The sequence below is a fragment of the Orbicella faveolata genome, unplaced genomic scaffold, assembly GCF_042242905.1.
Source record: "Orbicella faveolata isolate gen_17 unplaced genomic scaffold, um_ofav_v1 contig_46, whole genome shotgun sequence".
In the NCBI taxonomy this organism is placed as follows: Eukaryota; Metazoa; Cnidaria; class Anthozoa; order Scleractinia; family Merulinidae; genus Orbicella; species Orbicella faveolata.
The window spans coordinates 3,492,049-3,512,431 of record NW_028301576.1 but is presented as its reverse complement, the minus strand read 5'-3'; the positions used below and the strand labels follow the sequence as shown (position 1 = coordinate 3,512,431).

At 39.3% G+C, this 20,383-nt stretch overlaps 2 protein-coding genes across 3 annotated transcripts; one reads left to right on the top strand and one right to left on the bottom strand.

The window, feature by feature from the left end:
* Nucleotides 1–6,565: 6,565 nt before the first annotated feature.
* On the bottom strand, nucleotides 6,566–16,216 carry LOC110065939 (solute carrier family 22 member 15-like). Of its 2 annotated transcripts, XM_020773122.2 has the most exons (10): nucleotides 16,124–16,216; nucleotides 13,524–13,810; nucleotides 12,965–13,193; nucleotides 11,201–11,399; nucleotides 10,795–11,013; nucleotides 10,510–10,644; nucleotides 9,711–9,808; nucleotides 9,087–9,198; nucleotides 7,222–7,294; nucleotides 6,566–6,849 (listed from the first exon to the last, which is right to left on the bottom strand). In XM_020773122.2, exons 2-10 carry the CDS (start codon nucleotides 13,806–13,808, stop codon nucleotides 6,628–6,630), a joined length of 1,572 nt encoding a protein of 523 aa, XP_020628781.2. In that variant the 5' UTR covers nucleotides 13,809–13,810; nucleotides 16,124–16,216; the 3' UTR covers nucleotides 6,566–6,627. The 2 variants fall into 2 exon arrangements, with proteins under 2 accessions (XP_020628781.2, XP_089134155.1); XM_089278029.1 differs by lacking the exon at nucleotides 7,222–7,294.
* Nucleotides 16,217–17,992: 1,776 nt separating this feature from the next.
* Nucleotides 17,993–19,419, top strand: LOC110054880 (adenosine receptor A3-like). The gene has a single exon (XM_020761250.2). The coding sequence runs from the start codon at nucleotides 17,993–17,995 to the stop codon at nucleotides 19,019–19,021; it is 1,029 nt and encodes a 342-aa protein (XP_020616909.2). The 3' UTR covers nucleotides 19,022–19,419.
* Nucleotides 19,420–20,383: the final 964 nt, after the last annotated feature.

Here is a 20,383-nt window from a genome sequence, read left to right as displayed (position 1 = left end):
AGCTTTAAGCGGCTATTTTGGATGATAGTTGAGGAGATTCGAACAGGTTTTTTGCGGTTTAGCGTGTTAGAAGCGCAACGATGTAGGACAATTTTCTGACACGTTTTCAAGGTGGGTGAAGAACTTTTGTTTTTTACACCCTCGAGCTCGTCATTGATTGAATCGAAGTGCTGCTATTTGAAAGTTTCGAGTAACAGTTACGAGGACTTAAAGCAAGTGCCAAAGTTCTTCAAACTACTGAAGACGGCCGAGCGCTTTATCTGTACAGTATTAAACTCTCAGTAATTTTTATAATTTTACTGAACTGCTTTGATTTCATTTTTCAACAGAAAATGGCGCAAAAGAGAAGTTCCATTGTTAAACCGGTAGCTAGAATCATGGCATTTCAAAGTGACTAACATTGGCTTGCCACTGTAATAAGCTTTAATGATTGCAAATAATCTATGGATATGATGGTCTTAAATCCCGCCATTTGTTACACGTCCCATCAGACAAAGAAAACAACTTTCTAAAGGACAACATGCCACAATAAATCCGTTCAATTTAAAACGTGCCCATCATCTCCTTCCAATGTATGCGAACAAACTAAGCTTAATCTGGCTTCTTTTAAGCAACTTAGAGGTATACACATCAGGGCGGAAATCAGATGAAACATCGATAGCCACACATTTGAAAGACTTCCAACACGAAACGTTGTTGATACTAATAAAATAGATCTGCACACAGAGTTACGCATAAAGTTTGGCACGTTGCACGTACATGTGATAAACACAGGGTTTAGTTTCTGAAGTGAAAAGCTTCTAAAAAACTATAAACAATCAAGCATAGATCTGCATTTCTTCAATATAGAAAATTGTTTGCCATTTATGTATTCTGACATCTTTCAGACGGAGATAATGAATAATTGGGACAGAAACATTTCCTCTGAATTTGCATCCGGACGTTTTAACATGAAATTAAACTCCATTTGTTACAGGTCTCATGGAAAAATAATTGACTATACCGTAAATAAACAACGTTTATGTGACATATTCATTTTAGCAAGATGGAGAGAAAGACATTGAATATTGATCGAGACACTAGCTCTGCAAAAAAGGTTTCTAACCTAAAAATGCTGAGTTTTAAGGGTTGCCACCCAGTTGTGCGTTGAATATATCAGTCCATTGACGCAGTTCTTGACCTGTTTTCTTTTCAAAATTGTCTTTAATTTTGTTGTATAGCTTGCTCATATTTCAGAAATGTTTAATGTAGATCTATGTAATATCAAGAATTATTTCTCTGCAAATGCGTATACTTACTACAGTTTTCACTGTTACGCTACCTTCGACATCAAAACGACTTCCGTCAATCAAACAATGGTACCTTGTATACAGTATGCAGAAACGGCTTCACACTGACGGCGAAAATGTCGAGGATGACGCAATCTTCAGTAAATTTGAATGCGAACAGCGAAGGTAGCTATGACTGTTCCTTAGGCCCAATCTGGAGTTGCAGTCGGCGGAGGGCTCGTTGGGAAATCTGTCTTTTGATGCCGATACTTATCTTCTCTTTGCATAACCTATTTATCGAGCAGCAAAATCCGGCGCGCCCTCACATTAGCTTATAATTAATGTCCTGTAAAGTCCAGGGATGTGGCAGACGATACGTGTTTACAGCCTTCTGGGATTCTGCATCTCCACTTACGGTTTTTGTGTACAACACGATTTCTCTCTGCAAGTTGGAAAATGACATTAGTGTCGCGGCAAAAGTCACGGGGATTCGCCTTCGACCGGCCGACAACAACTGCAAATTGATTTCATGAAGCATGACAATGAATCACTAAGTTACTACGTTAGCTGGACTGTTCGATGTTTGTGTGCCTTCGTATGATGATAGTTCGATATTTACTTTTTCAAAGCTATCTTCGCTGTTACCGACATTTTCGCTATGAGTGTGAAACCGCCGTTTCTGTAGACCAGAATTCCCGATATAAAGTACCGCCCTTTGACTGAAAGAAGTCTATTGCAAAGAGTGTTTTAATTTCGAAGGTCTTGTAGCAGTGAAAACAATGGTTGTGTGGCGCCATCTGCTCTTTTCAAGAATTTTCTGCGAATTTCCGTGAAAACAAAAGTGACATTAATGTGTATTTTTACTCTCCCAATTTAAAAGCATATGCTAATTCTGGTAGCTGTTGTTGTCTTATGTCTCCTCGCAACAAAACGGTATGCATATTTTTTGTACCGAGCCGTTATCATTTATCTTTAATTTATGAAACAGATGAAAACGTCTTTTTTGTTCAATCTTTATCAGTGTGTTCCTAATAAAAAGAGGCAGAGAAAAAAAATCGTCTCAGCGCGATTCCTTCGTCCGGTTATATTACGACATCGATCAGAATCGCTGACATAGGCGATGGCAATTTAAATAATGCACTAAGAACTTCAAACCTGACGGGTACTTTCTAATGTAAGGATTATTGATAACTAAGCCGTTCTCTTATAATCGCCATTTCTAAGCGAACAACTACACTAAAACTCCGTTTCATCAAGTGCAAGGTGGAAATTTTTCCTCGTGTTCAGCCGCAATGAAAACCTAATTCTCGCGTCTAAAATCCATTCTTAATTCACGTCCTCAAATCAAGTGAATGGAACCGAGTTCAGAAAACACTACCTCGCCAAGAAATGGATCTTGGCCAGCCACAAATGCTCCTTTCAAAGTGACAGGCATCGCATTTTGCTCTGCTTTTGCACTGGAAGCTGTACTGGTTGCCGTCGGAAACTTGCTCACAATTGTTCTCTTTGCAGTCAACAGGAATCTTCGTAAAAAGAATTTGTTGACGGTCGTCAATATGGCGTTTGCTGATCTGATGTTAGGAACTGTATCTCTGCCCATGAACACTTACTTGGTCGGGGGAGAATTTAAACTTTGGTTATATAGAAGGGACACCACTTCCAAGATTTTCTACAGAGTCTTGGATGATGTTTTTATGCAGGCCTCAATACTAGCCGCGGCTTTGATATCTGGCGAGAGATTTTACGCCATACATTGGCCACTGAAACACCGAATTCTGTCAACCAGAGAATACTACATTGCCATTTCAATAGCATGGGCAGTAGCTTTTGCAGTTTCTGCGATTCTTTCCCTTTTATCTTTTTTTGTTTCCATAAAAGGATTCTTACATTTTTGGTTACCATACACTTTGGTCCTAATGTTCATCCTGTTTGGTTGTAATTTTAGCATTTGGAGAAAGTTTCGAAGTGGTCGCACCTTCCCGATGCAACAAAACAGAGCTTCACAAAATCAACGCCTGGTAAAGACCTTGTTATTGATATCTATCCTTGCTTTACTCTCGTGGATACCTTTAATTGTTATGAACACTCTATTCGTTTTTAACTGTTCGATAAATTGGAGAGTTTATTATGGGGCTTCGTTTTTGAATTTCTCTAACTCTTTAGTCAATCCAGTTGTCTATGCATTAAGGATTCCTGAATTCAAAAGGACTTTAGGCTCCGTGTGCTGTTGTAGAAAGCGGCTGGCGATTAAGAGTGTGACGTCAAAAAAAAGAAGAGGAAACAAGTTTACTGATTTAATTCCAGAGACGCAGTTAAAAGCAATGTCTACAAGTCCAGAAATTTTAGATACTAGGTTATAATCAAGGATCAAGGGACGAGAAAATTAAATTAGTTCGTGTAGTGTGATCGTCCGGGTGAGTGTAGTTCTGAAAAGAACTGTTGTTGGTGACTGACGTTTCGACAACCTGAACGGAAGTCATCTTCAGAGTCAACTTGACTCTGAAGATGACTTCCGTTCAGGTTGTCGAAACGTCAGTCACCAACAACAGTTCTTTTCAGAACTACACTCACCCGTACGATCACACTATACGAACTACTGATACTCCTGGGTTCAAACCATTTACTGTGTTATCGAAATTAAATTAATCGACGATATCATTTCCGGATGACTGGCTGTGATGTAAACAAGAGGCTCAAAGTAGCCTATACTCATGCGCAGGAGGTTACAACTCGTATAAAATTGATACGCAATGCGTACATAGTGAGACAAGCAATTCGAAAACCGTTGCCATCTGACAACTAGAAATAATACGGGAGCAACGCTAACTCGAAAAAAGTGCATCATAGATTTAAGATATAGACAATGAAAATACCGGAGAGAAGATAAGTGCTGTAACGCAATATGTCATCTTTGTTACAAGGACATCGTCGGGCGAATAACAAAGCGAGCCGAGAAATAAAAAAAGGATCAGAATTGCGAATTGGATGAAATATCTTTTTTCATAGGAATTCTGGACTAAATCTATTTTAGGCATTTTCTGTTTAAGTGTTAAACTCGTTTATGTTGGTTGTTAGGAATATATACCAGTACTGGGTCATTGTATCAAATATCAACTTTGCCTTAATTCCATTATATTTGTAATTTGATCTTAAAGTAGTCTTGAAACTTGATTAAGTAACACTACTCCTCAGTAGGCACCTGGTGTTTTTTATGTGTTGTTTCATGCAATGCCATATTTTCGTAAAATATCATTATATATATCTATACACATGTTGCTAAAAACTTAATAGGTTCAACAATTGATACAAAATAAAAGGTGTACAAGACTAACCAAGAAGCAGAAAAAGAGAAAAGAAAAAAAAAATTAAACACACAAGCGCACTCTGTTCGGGCAAAAGTGTTAATTAGCTGACATTGTTCCTCACATTCTTCTTGACTCCTTTAGACGAAATCCGATAGGAAATCGAGCAATTTCAGTTTTTAATGGACAAAAACCTTGTACTAGAAAAACTCTAAGTATAGTACAATCCTTCTTGCGTTTTTTTAAAAGCTAAAGGTATAAACAGTTGTCTGAAATAACACCAAAAACATTTTCTCATGGGAACTCGAGAAAGTAAATTTCAAAGTTCAGAGAAATTGTCAGGTAAAACACAGGTAAAATTTCATCATCAGTTTCATTTCACCACTACTTCAAGTGTTTCATATATTACTTCAAAATTTGTTTTCGACATTTGGTGTTGTCAGAAATGATTTCTTTTGAGAAGATATTTAAAACAGTCGCACAAAAATTTCCAAGTTTTTGTCCACTTGTTACTCCACGGGTAGCCCAAGCTCTCTCTATGAACCACACAAGCAACACGATATGGCATTGAATTTTAAGGGTTTATATGGGATTGTCTACAAGATATCCATGGAGGTAGTTAAAAGTGAAAATTCTCAATAAAAATGGCTTACCTTATTCCATACGTGTGTTGTTTGCTCCTAGTGTGGTTATTTTGCCGATTTAACTTGATTTAAGCGACTTTTTTGAATTCCGGTTTTCCCTTCGTAAAGAGAGAACACGGTCCTCATAAAGAGAGGACAAGGTACTCTCTATATGAAGGGAAAACCGGAATTCAAAAAAGTCCTCAAACCGTCCATTGTATGCGGCCTACTTTAGTTAATTAGTTTCGTGTAAACAGCTTCTCTAATAACTGCGGTTTAGTTACGAAACCTCGGTAAGCAGTAACCGTAGTAAATCTCTCCCGTGAAAACACGGCATAAGAAGGTCACGTTTACAGAAGTAGTTGTGGCGTTAGTGCCCAGTGCCCATACGAGTGGTTATTAATCACAATGATCTTTTCAGTATTTCTAGCGGTCTTTGTAGCCTTCGGTCGGTGCGAGGAGAGTTGGGGGGTGGGTGGGGGGTCATTCCCATGTGAAATGGTCGAGAGCCTCAAAGGGACCGTCAAAAGTACTTCCAGAAGACCAAAACAGCCCGGTCTACATAAGGTTAATTTACCACTCCAGTGATACAGAGCCACTTTATGCAAGGCATGAATAGATGTACGTTTGCTACATGATTACCGTGCATCGATGATTAGACTAACCACGTTTTTTAACTTATGAAATTTGATCGGACTTCTGACTTGCCAAGGTTACGTTTTGAAAGTCACTATTACTTCCATGCGTAACTTTGAATTACTAATTAACAAATTAATAACTTCATGTAAGTGTCGAGTGTATTTAGCACTGTTGTGCTAATTTGAGACACTATAAATGAATAAATAAATAAATAAATAAATAAATAGATATTGTAACAGAACATAAACTATTACGAATCCCAACTGGTGGGAGGCTGACCAGTTGGCTATTTACACAACGCAGTCGAGAAGTTGAGTTCGGGACTACCGAGAACAAATCCAGATAGCGGTAGCGATTTTATTGAAGGTCTGGGAAAAGTCAGGGAGTTTTGTATCAGGTCAGGGAATTTCTTAATCCCTGTTGAAAAGTACGGGAATTTTATCTTAAGGTTGCCGCAGATTGTTTTATTAGATGTTTTGTATAGACAAGGCAATTTTGTTTTAAAAATTACCTGAGCCATCCTTATTTTTGTTGACACATGGCCAGAACAGTCATCCTGCAGGGTCAGTGAAAATTGCTTTACAGTCAGTGAGAGGTCAGGGGAAAGTCAGAGATATTTTTTGTTCCGGTGTGTGGCAACCCTGACTCCTGTTGATGTATCTTGTATTGCTGTTGATGCTGAATCCGGGGTGTGTTATATATAGCCATTTGGAGATTCCAATTAATCAATCAATTAAAATTAATCAATCAATTTTATTCACAAATCATTTAATTTATTGCTGAATTTACATGTACTCATACGAGGTTGTCCGTAGGAGGAACAAGAGGCTCCCTTTCATCAGTTCCGAGGAAATCATTGTCGCTTTCAACAGTCTCAGTGCTGCACTCCTGTTTCTCTTGGTCGATATTTTCCAGCGTTGGTTTGAAGCGGGTTTCCGGCAACAACAAGCAGAGTAACCCAGCGATCAAGGCTAATACTCCCATGACTCCATAAGGAAGGATGGGGTGCACTCGTCCCTATCAAAGAAAATTTACGCGCCGAAAAAATTATCTACATCATCATATTACACTTCCGGATACACGCTGGCTTCACAGCAGTAACAGAGGATATTGGCGGCGAGCAGATTAGGTCAGGAAAAAATAACAACCACTATATGTTGGATTAAAACAATTCAAATTTTGAGCATATTTGTTTTAATACATTTAGAGAGGAAGCAACATCAGCCTCAGGGCCTGTTTACAAGGAGGATAAACTAGGGTAAACTAAGGTAAACTAGGGTAACCCTCTTGCTACTTCGCCATGACATTATCAAAGTAGTCTGTCGATCCACTGGGCTATCGCCTCGTGGATCCACAGCTAATTCGTTTGCGTCTGTTTATGATACTTACCAAGAAAATGACGTAAGTAGAGAGAAAAGAACCAACTCTGGAACAGACCAAAGATGCACTCATACCAACATTTCTAAAAATGTCAAAAGAGCAATTAACTGCTAAGAGGCCGCGGTCTTAATCTTTGTCTAATAAACAGTCTTTTTGTTTCTCGACTTTTTCAGCGCAACAGACTTTTTTTTTTGCTTTTTTCATTCTCAACTCTCTAAAAGAACCTATTTTCATAAGACAGAGAAGGTAACAAGGACGTTTGTGGCTTAAAACGACTACCACGGAGGAATACCACGGATGAATACGTATTAATACTGACTGTTAATAAATTTTTTCGCCGTTATAAATTCTTTTAACGTTAGCTGACCATTATGGGATCTCTCTGTTATGTTTGTTACTACCACTGTGAGACGTTAAGCTATTTTACTATATAAATACTTATTTTTTTCTCAAGCATCTGAGCGGGCCGGAATCCTCAATCCTCGAATTTTATTAGCTAATCACGCGCTCGTGACCGGTCCAGCTTTTTATGATACGGCCCACGGGCCGGATTTTTTACCCAATCTTGTGCCTTTTTACACTTCCATCGACGATTAGTCAACGTAAGTTTATCTCTGTTCACTTTAAAATGGCAAGGAAAGTCACTCTAAGTAAATTCAATTGAGTGTTTTGAGGTTGTGAGTGGTTGCTCGGTTGTTTGTAGCTTGGCGCTGTAATGGCGCGTAATCCTGTGTTTCTCTCTCCGTAAAATTTGTGTTGAGTTTACCTCTCTGATCGTTGCTGTATTTAGGGGAATGTCTGTGGGATACACTTAACGAAGTTCCTCTCTTTCTACTCTTCAATTTACGGTAGAAAAGTCTGATTTCAAGTGATTTTAATTGCAACGGCTGACAAAAACAATTTTGGAGAACTTAACTGGTGAAATAAATGCAACTAACTTAAAGTAGGTCGAAAAAAAACTTTGTCTACTATCTGAGTTACTCGCTCGTTGCCAAGATTTTTTAACAAATCGTTAGTAGACGGCGCGCAAGCCGATTCAATGACAAAGTTGCGTAAACAAACCCATTTGTAATCTGTAACACCAATTTAACTGCAGGAAAAAAAAATAAAGATGTTGTTTGCCGGCTTAGGGTCGGTCCGTATAGTGAAAAACTGTGACATCGGGCTGCCCTCAGTCACAGTTTTTCACTATACGGACCTCCCAGCCGGCAAATAACATATATATATTATCGCGAAAGTCAATGAATCAGCCCTAAGTAAACAGAAGCTTTTCGTGGACGAATACGATTTTTAATTTTCAGTCGAAAACACCGTGGTCTCGAATGTTTTCTGAGTATAGTTTATCACAATTGTGGCCAAAACATGCAATGTTAAGTCCAAGATTTTCACGGAGTTAAGAGGCTCTGTGTTTAAATGGTATTGGACCCGCTATCCAGCTACACATACTCGACAGCCACACATTAAAGCTGGATGTTAAATTATCAGATCACTCGGTTATTAGCTCATTTATGTATCTGAAGAGTTTTTAGTTTTAACGAATTTTTGCTTCCTCCTGAACACAAATTGTAGCTTTCTGACAGATTTCTCAAGACTAGTGCCCCGCGCCCGTCAGACAACGTTGTGGTAAAGGAGTGATAACTTTTCCCAATCAGTGCTTTTCTACCCTAAACCCCAACAATGTTGCAAACTAGAAGTGATTAGAGTGATTACTTTTTCCGAATACACAGCATTGAAACAGGGGAGAGAAGGAACACAATCATTGAGGTTTTAGTCACGGAAAAAGCCAGGCAAGTGTCTCAAGACTATTTCTCGATTTGTGGCTTCTTCGATTTCGATTTCGATCGTATAATAGATTTTAGTCACTGACAACTTACCTTACAACTGTGGGGAATAACTCGGCTGAATAAATGAGCACTCCGTCGTAAGAAATCATGATCCAAAATTTAGCCCAGATCATTGACAGTATGATTTTACCAGCGAGAAATCCTGAGAAAGAAAATGAACACTTTTTTGAACACGTGACAGTAACTAGCAACACCATCATGATCTGAGCCGGGTGGGTAGTGCCAGGGCACTTTGTTGCTGTTCTTTGATGTTTAACAATTATTTAACGTTCAGTTTCTTCAAGAACTACTCTAGAAATATGGCTTGCACCGTAAGCGTGCAAGATCAACCGAATCCTGCGCTGTGATTGGCTACCCTAGCGGACAAGAGGGCGCTTTTCTGCCCGCTTTGGACTAGCTTAAAGCCTCTGTCTCCCGCAAGAAAATGATGTCCCTTTTCCATACAATAAATCCTTTAATGACCAAGCTTGCTCGAACAAGCTTGACCAACAGCCCAGATATCTCGACTACATCTTTCAATTTTTGGCTCGGGCTGCACATTCTTCACAAATCTTCTGCTGTAAAATATTAAATTTAAGTTATAAAATGTAGCTAATGATAGCGTAACACTATGGCATAAAATTTATCTTGTTAACTCTTGCGCTTGTCTCATACCTTTGTGGGATTCGTCGTCAGTCGTCAAAAGAACTGAGCCCGCGGCACCAACAGCGGCAAATAGCATAGGGACAATAACTCCTTTCTTTCGTCCAAATCTGTAAAAGTAATTCCGCCGGCATTTTATTATCATGAGTTGTATTGTGTATATGAAAATTAAATCCTTGAATCTAGACACCGTACCTCTTAATTAAGAGGGCCTGTTCTAGCGCGTTAAAAAGTGAACACGCAATTCTTAGTAGTTTTGTCCTTTTGCATAGTCTATAATTATACAGTTGAGCTTCGTTATCTCAAGCAGGTTTACCCTGAGAATCCAAAGGGTTCAAATGCAGTTTCCCTTCAACTCACACGACAAGCAGTTCTGATTTTTCGTTTCGGGTTTTGCTGTCACTTTTTTGTTTTGTCGTTGATTGATTATTTGGGATGAAGTTCATTGCCTTTGACTTACTATTGATCGTCAGTAGGCTGGTAGTTTAGAAACTTTAAACTGTCGGGTCCCTACACGATTATAACTGCTTATTTTATTCTTCGTAACCACGTTTCGTTGACGAAGAAGGCGCATTGGCAGAATGTCTAACCTGTAAATTCTTCACACAATAATTGTACTGCGTTTAGACCGTTTAATTACAATATGAACAATTATTGATCAGGCATGGACAGCTTTAGCATGCAGTGAAAATGTGTCACGTGGGGGCGCTTTAAGTTAAAAAACCATCAAAACTATAATCAATTGAACGTTTGCTTAGTCGCGTTGTCTATGCAGTTTTGAATGTCGCATCAACACTAGCTGTTTCCCTACCTGTTGTAGATCCAGATGCCCCCTGGGATAGCTGGAAGTTCAACGATACTAGCAAGGAAGAAGTTGAGGTACATGTTTCCACCAATAGAAGGAGCGCTTAGAAACACACCATAGTACACTAGAGCATTGACAAACCTATAATAAAAACATCAACATGACATGCAGAATATAACACATTAAACCTAGGCCTGGGAACCTTATTTGATAAACTGCGCGTTAAAAAACTGTGTGTAAAGCTGAACGAAAAAGTCCGGGTCAAAGATCTAATATGCTTTACTCACTCACCAACAAAAACAAGAAATCAGCGTCGTCTTCGTCAAAGATTTTGTTTTAAACAAATCCCTAAAATCTCCGAGTCTTTGTTTAGCGTCATTTCCGGTGTCTATCTCTAGCCCTTCCTCTGGCAGTTCTTTACCATTAATGCGGGCGATCTTTCGGTAGAGTTTCTCTGCCTCGACCATCTTTCCTTTTACTAGCAACCACCGAAGAGACTCTGGCGTAAAACTGCAAGAAAGTAACAGTATGTGCAGGTGAAACCAGTTACCAATTACTGATTGTTTTCTGTATCGTCGTACTTAGAAATCGGATACGGTCTAACGGCATGGGTTTGCTAACAATGGTCTCGTAACTATTAGCGGTAGATATGATAAGAAATTTTGTTGTAATTCTACAGACCGGAACAGATACTCACAACCAGCCAAAAACGATTCCTATCGCAGGCGCCCCAGTCACAACGCACAGCGTTCTCCAGTCTCTGATAAGATATGCGACTCCCGCCAAAGCGATCAGAGACAGCGTCCAGCAATACCACAAGGAAGTTCCCATCAGGCTACGGTGCCGAGTACCCACAAGCTCGGTGAGTAGCACAAAAAAAGACATTGAACCACCAGCTTGGGAAAAAAATGAAAAAAAAAAAAAAATGAATACAGAAAAAAAAATTACCCTAGAGTTCGGCTGAGGATTTCAGTAGAGATTTATAGGAAACTATTTGTAAATGTCAATATTACCCTGCCAACAACGTTTCAATTGAACGAGTAGTATCCCAATCATTCGCAGGTTTTACTGGTGAAATGCGATATCCCGCCACCGGTAGATAAAAACCATGTGAACTAAAATTATCAGTTAGACCGCTTAACTCCGTAACCGTTTTTATTGTATACAGACAGGAGCCGATTATGGCTCCTGGTACAGAGCGTGAATTTTAGGCAATCAACCTTGCAAATAGAATTCTGTATGTGCTATATTTTCACATGTGAAGAAAGCGATACGTCCAATCAGCTTCGCGTATAGCATTCTTCACATGTGAAAAATATAACCAATCACCGTCCAGAGTAGAATCACTTAGCCAATCAGAGTTAAGCACTAAAATAGCTTCCGAGAAGCGCGGTCTTGAAATCAACGCCCGTTTGAAGTTTGTATCTCGAAAACATGGCCTCGGCTTCCCGTTTTAGTTCACTTTCGGAAAAAAACAGCAGCGGAATATATCCAACATCTTGAGCTCTGGCACTTCAGTTTCAGAATCAATGGCCATTCAAGAAACCGAGAAAGTAAAATTAACATCAGAGAGCCAACAAGATTCAACATTTCTATATTAAGTCAACAGAGTCCGAATTTGTCTTTGCACAGCGCGAAGCGCCGCCATTAGATGATTGAATCTGACAGTGATTAGGGACAAGCGAAAAGATTTCTCACTTTGTATTTACGAATTCTCCCGTTTTGTAATTAAGCTTGTGTAGGCTATTTGTCCGCCTGTTGCTGGACTGGAAAGCAGATTTGTTTTTTATTACGCTCGGTCATTTAGATCAGTCTTGAATTTTTTGCTGTTCTGCATATAAGCTTATTTTATCGGGAAAACTAAAACTGATTTAAAGGATATGTTTAATTCTCGATATAATAAACAAATTACAGCATAGAAAGTGCTTTGTAAAAATTTTATTCACTCGCTACAAAACTTTGGAAAACTCACACGTTCGCTGCGCTCACTCGTTTGTTTTGCAACTCGTGAATAAAAATCCGTTCGTCGCGCTTTCTACGAAGTAATCTATATGTACTTACCTTTTATCAGTGCAAAGTGAAAGTGCTCATTAGGGAATATGGGTTATTGACCAAGCGTGAGGCCGGAAAAAGAACGAGGCCAATATCCAGCCATCTTGACCGAACAAGCTTGGTCAATAAAGGGCCTGTTATATGGAAATGAACATTCTTTTCTTGCGGAACACAACGGGTAATTCCGAGCGAGGAAGATAGCGACATCTAGCCCACATGGTTAGCTAGTCACAGCGTAGGATTCAGATCACCTTTCCCGTTCACGGAGGTAGCCATTTTTTACAATTACCATTTACTAATTTTGTGCCAATAAAGTGAAAAAAAGATATGAAGTACGTATATACGGCACATCTTAATTGTTATTTTGGCCGTCAGATAAGAAAGCTTTGTTTCAGTTTGATTTTCCTACCTAAACAGAATCCAACGATGAATCTGAAGAACGCAAACAGTCCGTAAACATTAGGAAATGCCGACAAAAGGCTAAAAAGGGCAGCAAGAAATCCAAATAGGTACACCATTTTCTTTCTTCCGAATTTATCGCCCAATGATCCCACCAAAAGAGGGCTCAGAACCCCACCAAAGAAGATTAGAGAGGTAGAAATCGTCCCATAGATGGCTTTGTCACAAACCAGGTCAAACTACGAGAGCAAAATAATAACAAAATTAATCAAGTAGTAAATAAATATTCTGCAACTGAAGAAACAAACAAAGAAACAAACTGACTCTTGAAATCCCAACCCTTTTATATACCAGAAGCTTGAAAAAGATACCCCTTTCGGGCGGAGGCCCCCCGTATAGCCGTTGTAGGACCTTATAGGTAGTACCCCCCCTGGGTATCGATCGCACAAACAAGGTAATTTCGGTCTCCTAATTTCTATTAAAAGATATTTTTTTGGTGCTTGAGTTCATGTTCTGCGCGAATCCGCTGAGGTTGCGAACAAGGAAAGAGCCCTAACCTAAATACTTGCCTGTGTCACAACGGAAGTGAAATCATCCACGAATTCCCACGAGTTTCGTGGAATGTGACACCGGAATTTGTAATGTCTGTGTTCAGGTTCGAAGGTTCCATTCAGCGGACACAAACTGCTGTTACTTTTGCAGCGCCATGCTGGCTCAGCGGCAATGAACGTCATAACCATCATGGGCCAGCCGAACCAAAACCACTCGATAATATTGAAGAGAATCAGAATAAACAGCTGATATCGACCAAAGCTGCCAATTACCTCGAAGACTTCGTCTGCAGACAGCGCCATTTCTAAAATAACATCAAAAAACAAAGGATAACCTGCATTCAGTGTCCCTTTCCCTTAAACGTATTTCCCTTCCGATAGAGAATATGACATTTGCAGTCTTAGTAGGCGTCTGTCGAATTATGGATGGACGCGAGGTTTGGAGAGCACCAGAGAAGCGTCAACTATACAATGTAGCTTCTAACTCAATTGACGCACAGCTAAGTGTAAGCTATTCTTTTTAAAATAACAATAAAACAAGGATAGAGTAATTGCGCCATTATCATTTCAAAGATAGGGATTTATACCTCTAACAGGCAAAGGTTAACCTGCTCTTACGCCATCGTGTGTTGATTAAGAATATAACACAAACATGCAGCGGTGATAAACATTGTATTCCAACGCATTTTTAAACAGAACTTGACGTTTCGTATGCTAGTCAACATATATTTTCAAAAGTGACCGTTACAAATTGTGGCAACTATATGTCGTAAATATTGGAGGTCTGGAACCTAGACTGAGGAAAATGATCCAGACCACCAATATTTACGATATATAGTTTTTAAAAGTTTGTAACGGTCACTTTTGAAAATGTATGTTCATAGCATACGAAACGTCAAGTCAGTCTGTATTAAAATGGGTTGGAATACAATGTTTATCGCCGCTGTTTGCGTTATATTCTTTAAAGTGCCTATGAAGTGAATTTTTTTATTTTGCTTTTATCTGTCGCTTGTTATGTCTACTTTTCGACACTGCCTAAAGCGAATAATGTTACAAAGAGAAAAATCCGACTTTTTGCCGCCCAAAGTGAGCTCAGTATAGCAAAACAGTGGGTCCGGAGACTGGCAACGAGTTTACAAGCGATGACGTAGGAAATTGCTCCAGCGATTTGTTTACCCCACTTTGCCTCTGTAGCTATGTGAATTGCCAAAGGAGATTTTTTTGCAAGTAAAATCTCAGATAGTGAATGATATATGTCCTCTAGTGAAAGTTCCCACGTACAAGAGTCGGAAAGTAGCGATGAAGTCGTCTAAACAATTTCCTATGTCACGGCATTGTAATTTCATTCGTTTTGGCCGCGCGCAAAATGGACCCACTTTCGGTTGTCAAATTCGAACTTTGAACAGCAAAAAGTCAAAATTTTCTCTCTTTAACATCATTCACTTTTGGCAATTTCGAAAAGCAGACATAACAAGCGACAGAAAAACGAAAAAAAAAAATTTCACTTCACAGGCACCTTAAGATAATGCTAAAAATGACCAGGTTTTGGGTAAGAGATTTTATTATGTCACTTCATTTCACTACGCACCACTCCATGCAATTGATTTGGATTTTAATTGGGTTCGGTATTCTGCTATTGTGCATTACACTTGGGGAGGGGAGGAATAATGGCAAAAATTGCAAAAACGTAAAAAAATTAAGCATTACCATTCCAGTGCAAGAAAAGTTATGAGCCAGCAGCATCACCTGACATAAATTATCGCTATTCGTCGGCGAGAATCCGACGAATTATGACAGACCGACAAGTCTTTTTATTTCAACTTTTTTATTTATTTTTATTTTTTTGAAGATTTGCTGACCACAATCAGACTATAGATCGTGCTTAGAGTAATACGTGACACCTCTTGCTAAGCTAGCCATGTAATGCGTTACCAGCGTGACATGAGTGAGAAAGCGAGAAAGCGTGATCTGATTGATATCCTTCACGGAGGGCTGGATTATATTTACACGTGAATGAGACCACTTGAAAATAATTCAATCTCACGCGATTCTTTTGCACAAAAAAAGACTGAGTGTTGGTGGGCCTCATTGCCCGAAAATAAGCAAATTACTCGCATCTTCCAGCTTTGATATCTCTAATTAACGAGAATGAAAGGTACTCGATAGGTCATTCCATACGTCGTTCGTGTTCGCCCCGGCCGATTGCTGATTCGATTCCCGCATATGCGCAGAAAAAATATATTAAAAAACCCCCTGAAATGTTAGTTGTAGCCAGGTCTTAAAACAATTCCATCTTTATGGCACGTATGGAGTTCTCAGTAGATACATCAGTTTATTTTCCCACCCTTCAAATTTATCAGTAATGAAACAACGGGAAATATATAAATATAGAAATTGCTTTCCTTCTGCAGATCATATGATCGATAGCCGTCTTCGTATAAGTAAGCAGAATTAGATTTCGGTCACGAGAAGGACTTTCACCTCTGAAACTCTAAACCGGCCTCACGGGTGACCACAGTGTATATTGAAAATATCAATCACGCAACAATCACTGCACATAAGAAAACAACCGACCATAACTTATAAATCAGTAGAGATATAAAACGTTTAAGACTCACCTGATTCCTAAGTAAACCAGCTTTGAAATAAATGTGAGCGAAACGTCTTCGAAGGAGGTCAAAATTATGTTTTGGAAGCCATATTGGATTTGTAACCGCGCAAAAACGATAGCGAGGCTTGCGTTCACTGCGAGCCGTAATATGTCTGCAGTCCAATACAGTATCGAGTGTTTACAATTAACAATAGTTCAAATACACAGGCAGGGTAATGCATGGGCTCCTGACACAGGGTATTTCCTCTACTCCTTCTTCGAAGGAGAAAAACGATGAGTTTCGTTTGTAGACTGCGAGCAGTCTCTCTTTTGCTCGAAAATCCATGGGGATGAACGCAAAACAAGTGAGCATGCGGGCGTGACTGCGAGCGTGACATTACAGCTCGCGGCATATCACGCTCCCACGCTCACGACCCAACGCTCGCTTTTGCTGCGTTCTTCTTTGTGTTCTTCCCTACGGATTTTCGAGCAAAAGAGAGACTGCTCGCAGTCTATTCGCTTTGCTACAGTGTTGTTCTGTTGACGCATTATAATTACGGGTCAAAATGACGTGACACCCTAGTCAGCCTCCGCCAATTTCCAGCAATTTCAATGCCACCGAAATTATTGATCGATATTGCACGGTGAAGCGAAATATCATTGCTTTGCTGTAAGTTCTGGTCGTGAAAGTACGTTTAATTATCAGTTTCTAAGTGATTTCCTTCGTTTCGACATGCTCGGAATAAAATAAAAGAGCCAAACTCCCGCATGTAAACAAAAACAAAGGTGTGGCTGAATAGGGTCCTTAAAAGGAACAAAAAAAAAAAAGAAAAAGAAAGAAAGAAAGAAAGAAAAAAAAAAACAAAACAAAAGAAAACAAAACAAAAGAAAGACATACCGTAGTCGATAAATAAAACAAACTCTATGTAACACTCTCTTCTATGATTTAAACACAGACAGCGATGCCGCAGCAAACTTTTGTAATAGAATATTCAGGCTGGGCCGTAGGCTATGGACCATGAACAACGACTGCACCGATGTATGATAGGATGAAGTTACCATGCATCGAGCCAGGGAATCTTTTAATCCCCCCCCCCCCCCCCCCCCCAAAAAAAGAAAACATAAAAGAGGACGCAAAACTGCTTAAAAAAGAAAGCAGAACCGAGATAATGGATTTAAAGACTTCATGCGACGTTACAAGATACGTTTTTTTTCGTCATCACGACAGCGAAACTGGACCAGAGATACCATAAACAATAGTAAGGGTAATTCGGAGTTATCTCATTTTCCTTAAACGATAGATTCTCCCAGTTCTGAGTATTCATACCTCAAAAGGCTTAAGACGGATTCCGCTCAAAGTTCGAGCAATAAGTGCAAAAATTATTTACTAAAAATCTACTCATAGCGCGGTGACTTTTGGAATACTGGCTAAAACAACTCACTTAAGCTCATTTCTTTAAGTGTCCCCGCGATTAAATTCTCCAACACTGCGGGGAAAGTTAATGCCAAACCTGGTTACTGTGTTTTTAACTAAGGCGGAACGTCTGTTTTAAGTGAAATATGGATAACTTTAAATTCAATTTTCCCTCGTGGGGTCAGCTTCATAACTTAACTCTCGATAAGTTCTTCCCAACTGTATTCAAAATAATGCCATGCCATGAGGTATTTCGGTAACTTAATTTTTGCCATTATTGCTCAAATGTTTTGCGGAAATCATCTTAATATGTCATTTTTCACTCTCTCGGATGTAGCTTTAAGGTCTTAAATGCGCAGAAATGATCAATTCTTAATGGCACACAGCTCTTAATTATTTAACACTCATTTGCATGTCAATTTCTTTGTATTTGATATATTCTGTTATGTAGATTCTGCTCTCTATAACATCGCACTGTTAACGATGGCTGATGATGTGGACAACAATTCAAGCGCGGAGCTCACGAATACTTCTTTGTTGCTTGCTTCCTTTAGCCTGACGGAAGGAGTGGCTTGGTGTAGTGCCTTTGCTGTAGTTTCTTTCTTCATTGTCGCAGGAAACGTCCTTGCAGTCATAGTTTTTGCTTTGAACAAAAATCTTCGTAAGAAGAGCTTCCTCCTGGTTATAAATATGGCATGTGCGGATTTAATGCTGGGAGCCCTGTCCTTGCCTCTCTTTATTTATCAACTTGGAGGTGATTTTGAGCTGTGGCCAAAACAGTGGAATTTCTCTTTGAACTTGTTTTATAGGGTTATCGATACAGTTTGTGCTCAGTCATCAATAATTACGGCCGCATTCATTGCCATAGAGAGGTTTTACGCTACGGCATGGCCACTTAAACATCGATCCAGAGCCCGTCGACGTGCGTATTACATCTTAATTGTTCTGACCTGGCTGTTATCTATAGCTCTATCAGCTGCAATTATTGGTTCTTTGTACAAGTCAGTTAACGTGGCGGTTGTGATATGGGTGTCGTATGCGTCCATCTTAACCCTAACTATAAGTGGCTGTTACATCGGCATTTGGACAAACTTTACGCAAGGGAGAAAAGGTATACGAGGTGATAGCAGTGGAAAATCTCAAAACAAGCGATCAACAAAGACATTGTTGCTGATAACTGCCATAGCGTTGCTGTCGTGGCTGCCCTTGATAATAACTAACACGGTCTCAGTTTATATTCCGGTGGATAAACACATTGTGCTCACTGTTAATCTTCTTAACTTCTGCAACTCATTTGCCAATCCTGTTCTTTACTCGCTAAGGATTCCCGAGTTTAGAAAAGCTCTGTGCTCAAGAGAAAGATCTATAGGAAAGGGTAAAGTAGCTCGGCTTGCTGTTACCACCACGGCCATCCACCTGCACGTGGCTTTCAAACAAGTGGTTGATGTCAGCGGGCTTCTTAACCACAAGGAAAACAATGAGGAAGAAACGGAGACTGAATTCAGAAGCTGAATGAAACTATGTATTTAAACGAAATTAGGGTTTTTTTTTGGCCAAATCATTGCCAAAATGTAAGCTCAGTGTTACTGTAAACTTCTCTTAAATCGATGGTAGTATATATAAAAAACTATCATCCAATCATTGGGTTTCAAATTAGAATTAATAGCAGTATAATGTTTTAAAAATGTCAATGATTCGGAAAAATTGGGCATATTTCAAGGTATTCATGCAGGACGGTACAGCAAAACTCCAGAAACTGAGTCTATAGCCAATCGAGAGATTCTTTTTCTCTTTTTAATTTACTGAAATGTTAGAGATTGAAATTCACATTATTGTGTAATAACTGTACTGAAACGAACGAAAAACTTGTTCGATCGTGGAAGTAGTTAACTACAAACCTTGGCATTTTAGAAGGCCTCATTCACAGTGATTTTGTTGACCTCGGCTGTTGACATTTTGTAGCCGGATTTCAAAACTGTGTGGTTTTCAAAATCCCTCAGTGTCCACGATATTCTCCGCAGGAAATCCCACAACTTCGACTGCTCAGTGACCACATGCACATGCAGTCTCAAAACAAGAAGTATTGTTTCGGTTTACTTCGAGAATGCAGGAGCACAAAATTTCTTTAATGCAATTCAAATAGCAGTCGCACACCTAATATTGCGTTATGTCATTAGCTTGCTTAGTCAGGGCAGATCTGATTACGCTAGGGGACATGCTGCGAGAACGTGATGAGGGGACAAACCCCTTCGTGTTATGTATAGGATGTATGTTGCAGGGACAGTAAGCAAGCTGATGCACGCAAAGCGGATATTCACTCACTTCAATGTTGTAGCGGGAACAGCTTGCGACTGAGCAGTTTTCACGATGCGACATTGACAATTGAGGACATTTGGTTCTTATTTCATGACGCACGAGTCCAAAACAGCCGAATTTCATACAACATGTTGCAGAGCAAGGACAAAATTTTGTTCCTGCAACAGACCTCTTCTCGCAAAAAAGGGCAAATCACACCAGGAAAACAATCACCGCAATATTTCTTTTAATTTTTTATTTATTTATTTATTTTTAATTAAAGTGACACACCTTGAACAAATTACATGTATCACAAATTACAAATTACAATAACAAAGTAAATCGCCGCAATACGTATGTCATGCTTCATGTGCGTGCCCACAACATCTCCCTTACTAGCATGTACCGACCTGATATCCACAGGATAGCAGTTCGCGTTGCCAGTTCCTTCAAAACTTACTGCAATATCAGAAGTTTCTAAAGTTTTCTGTGCTATCCGAGACATTAAGTCGACTAGTTTAACCGGTATTTGCTCACTGCTGCACATTACTGAATGTCAACAAGAAACTATAGTAGTAT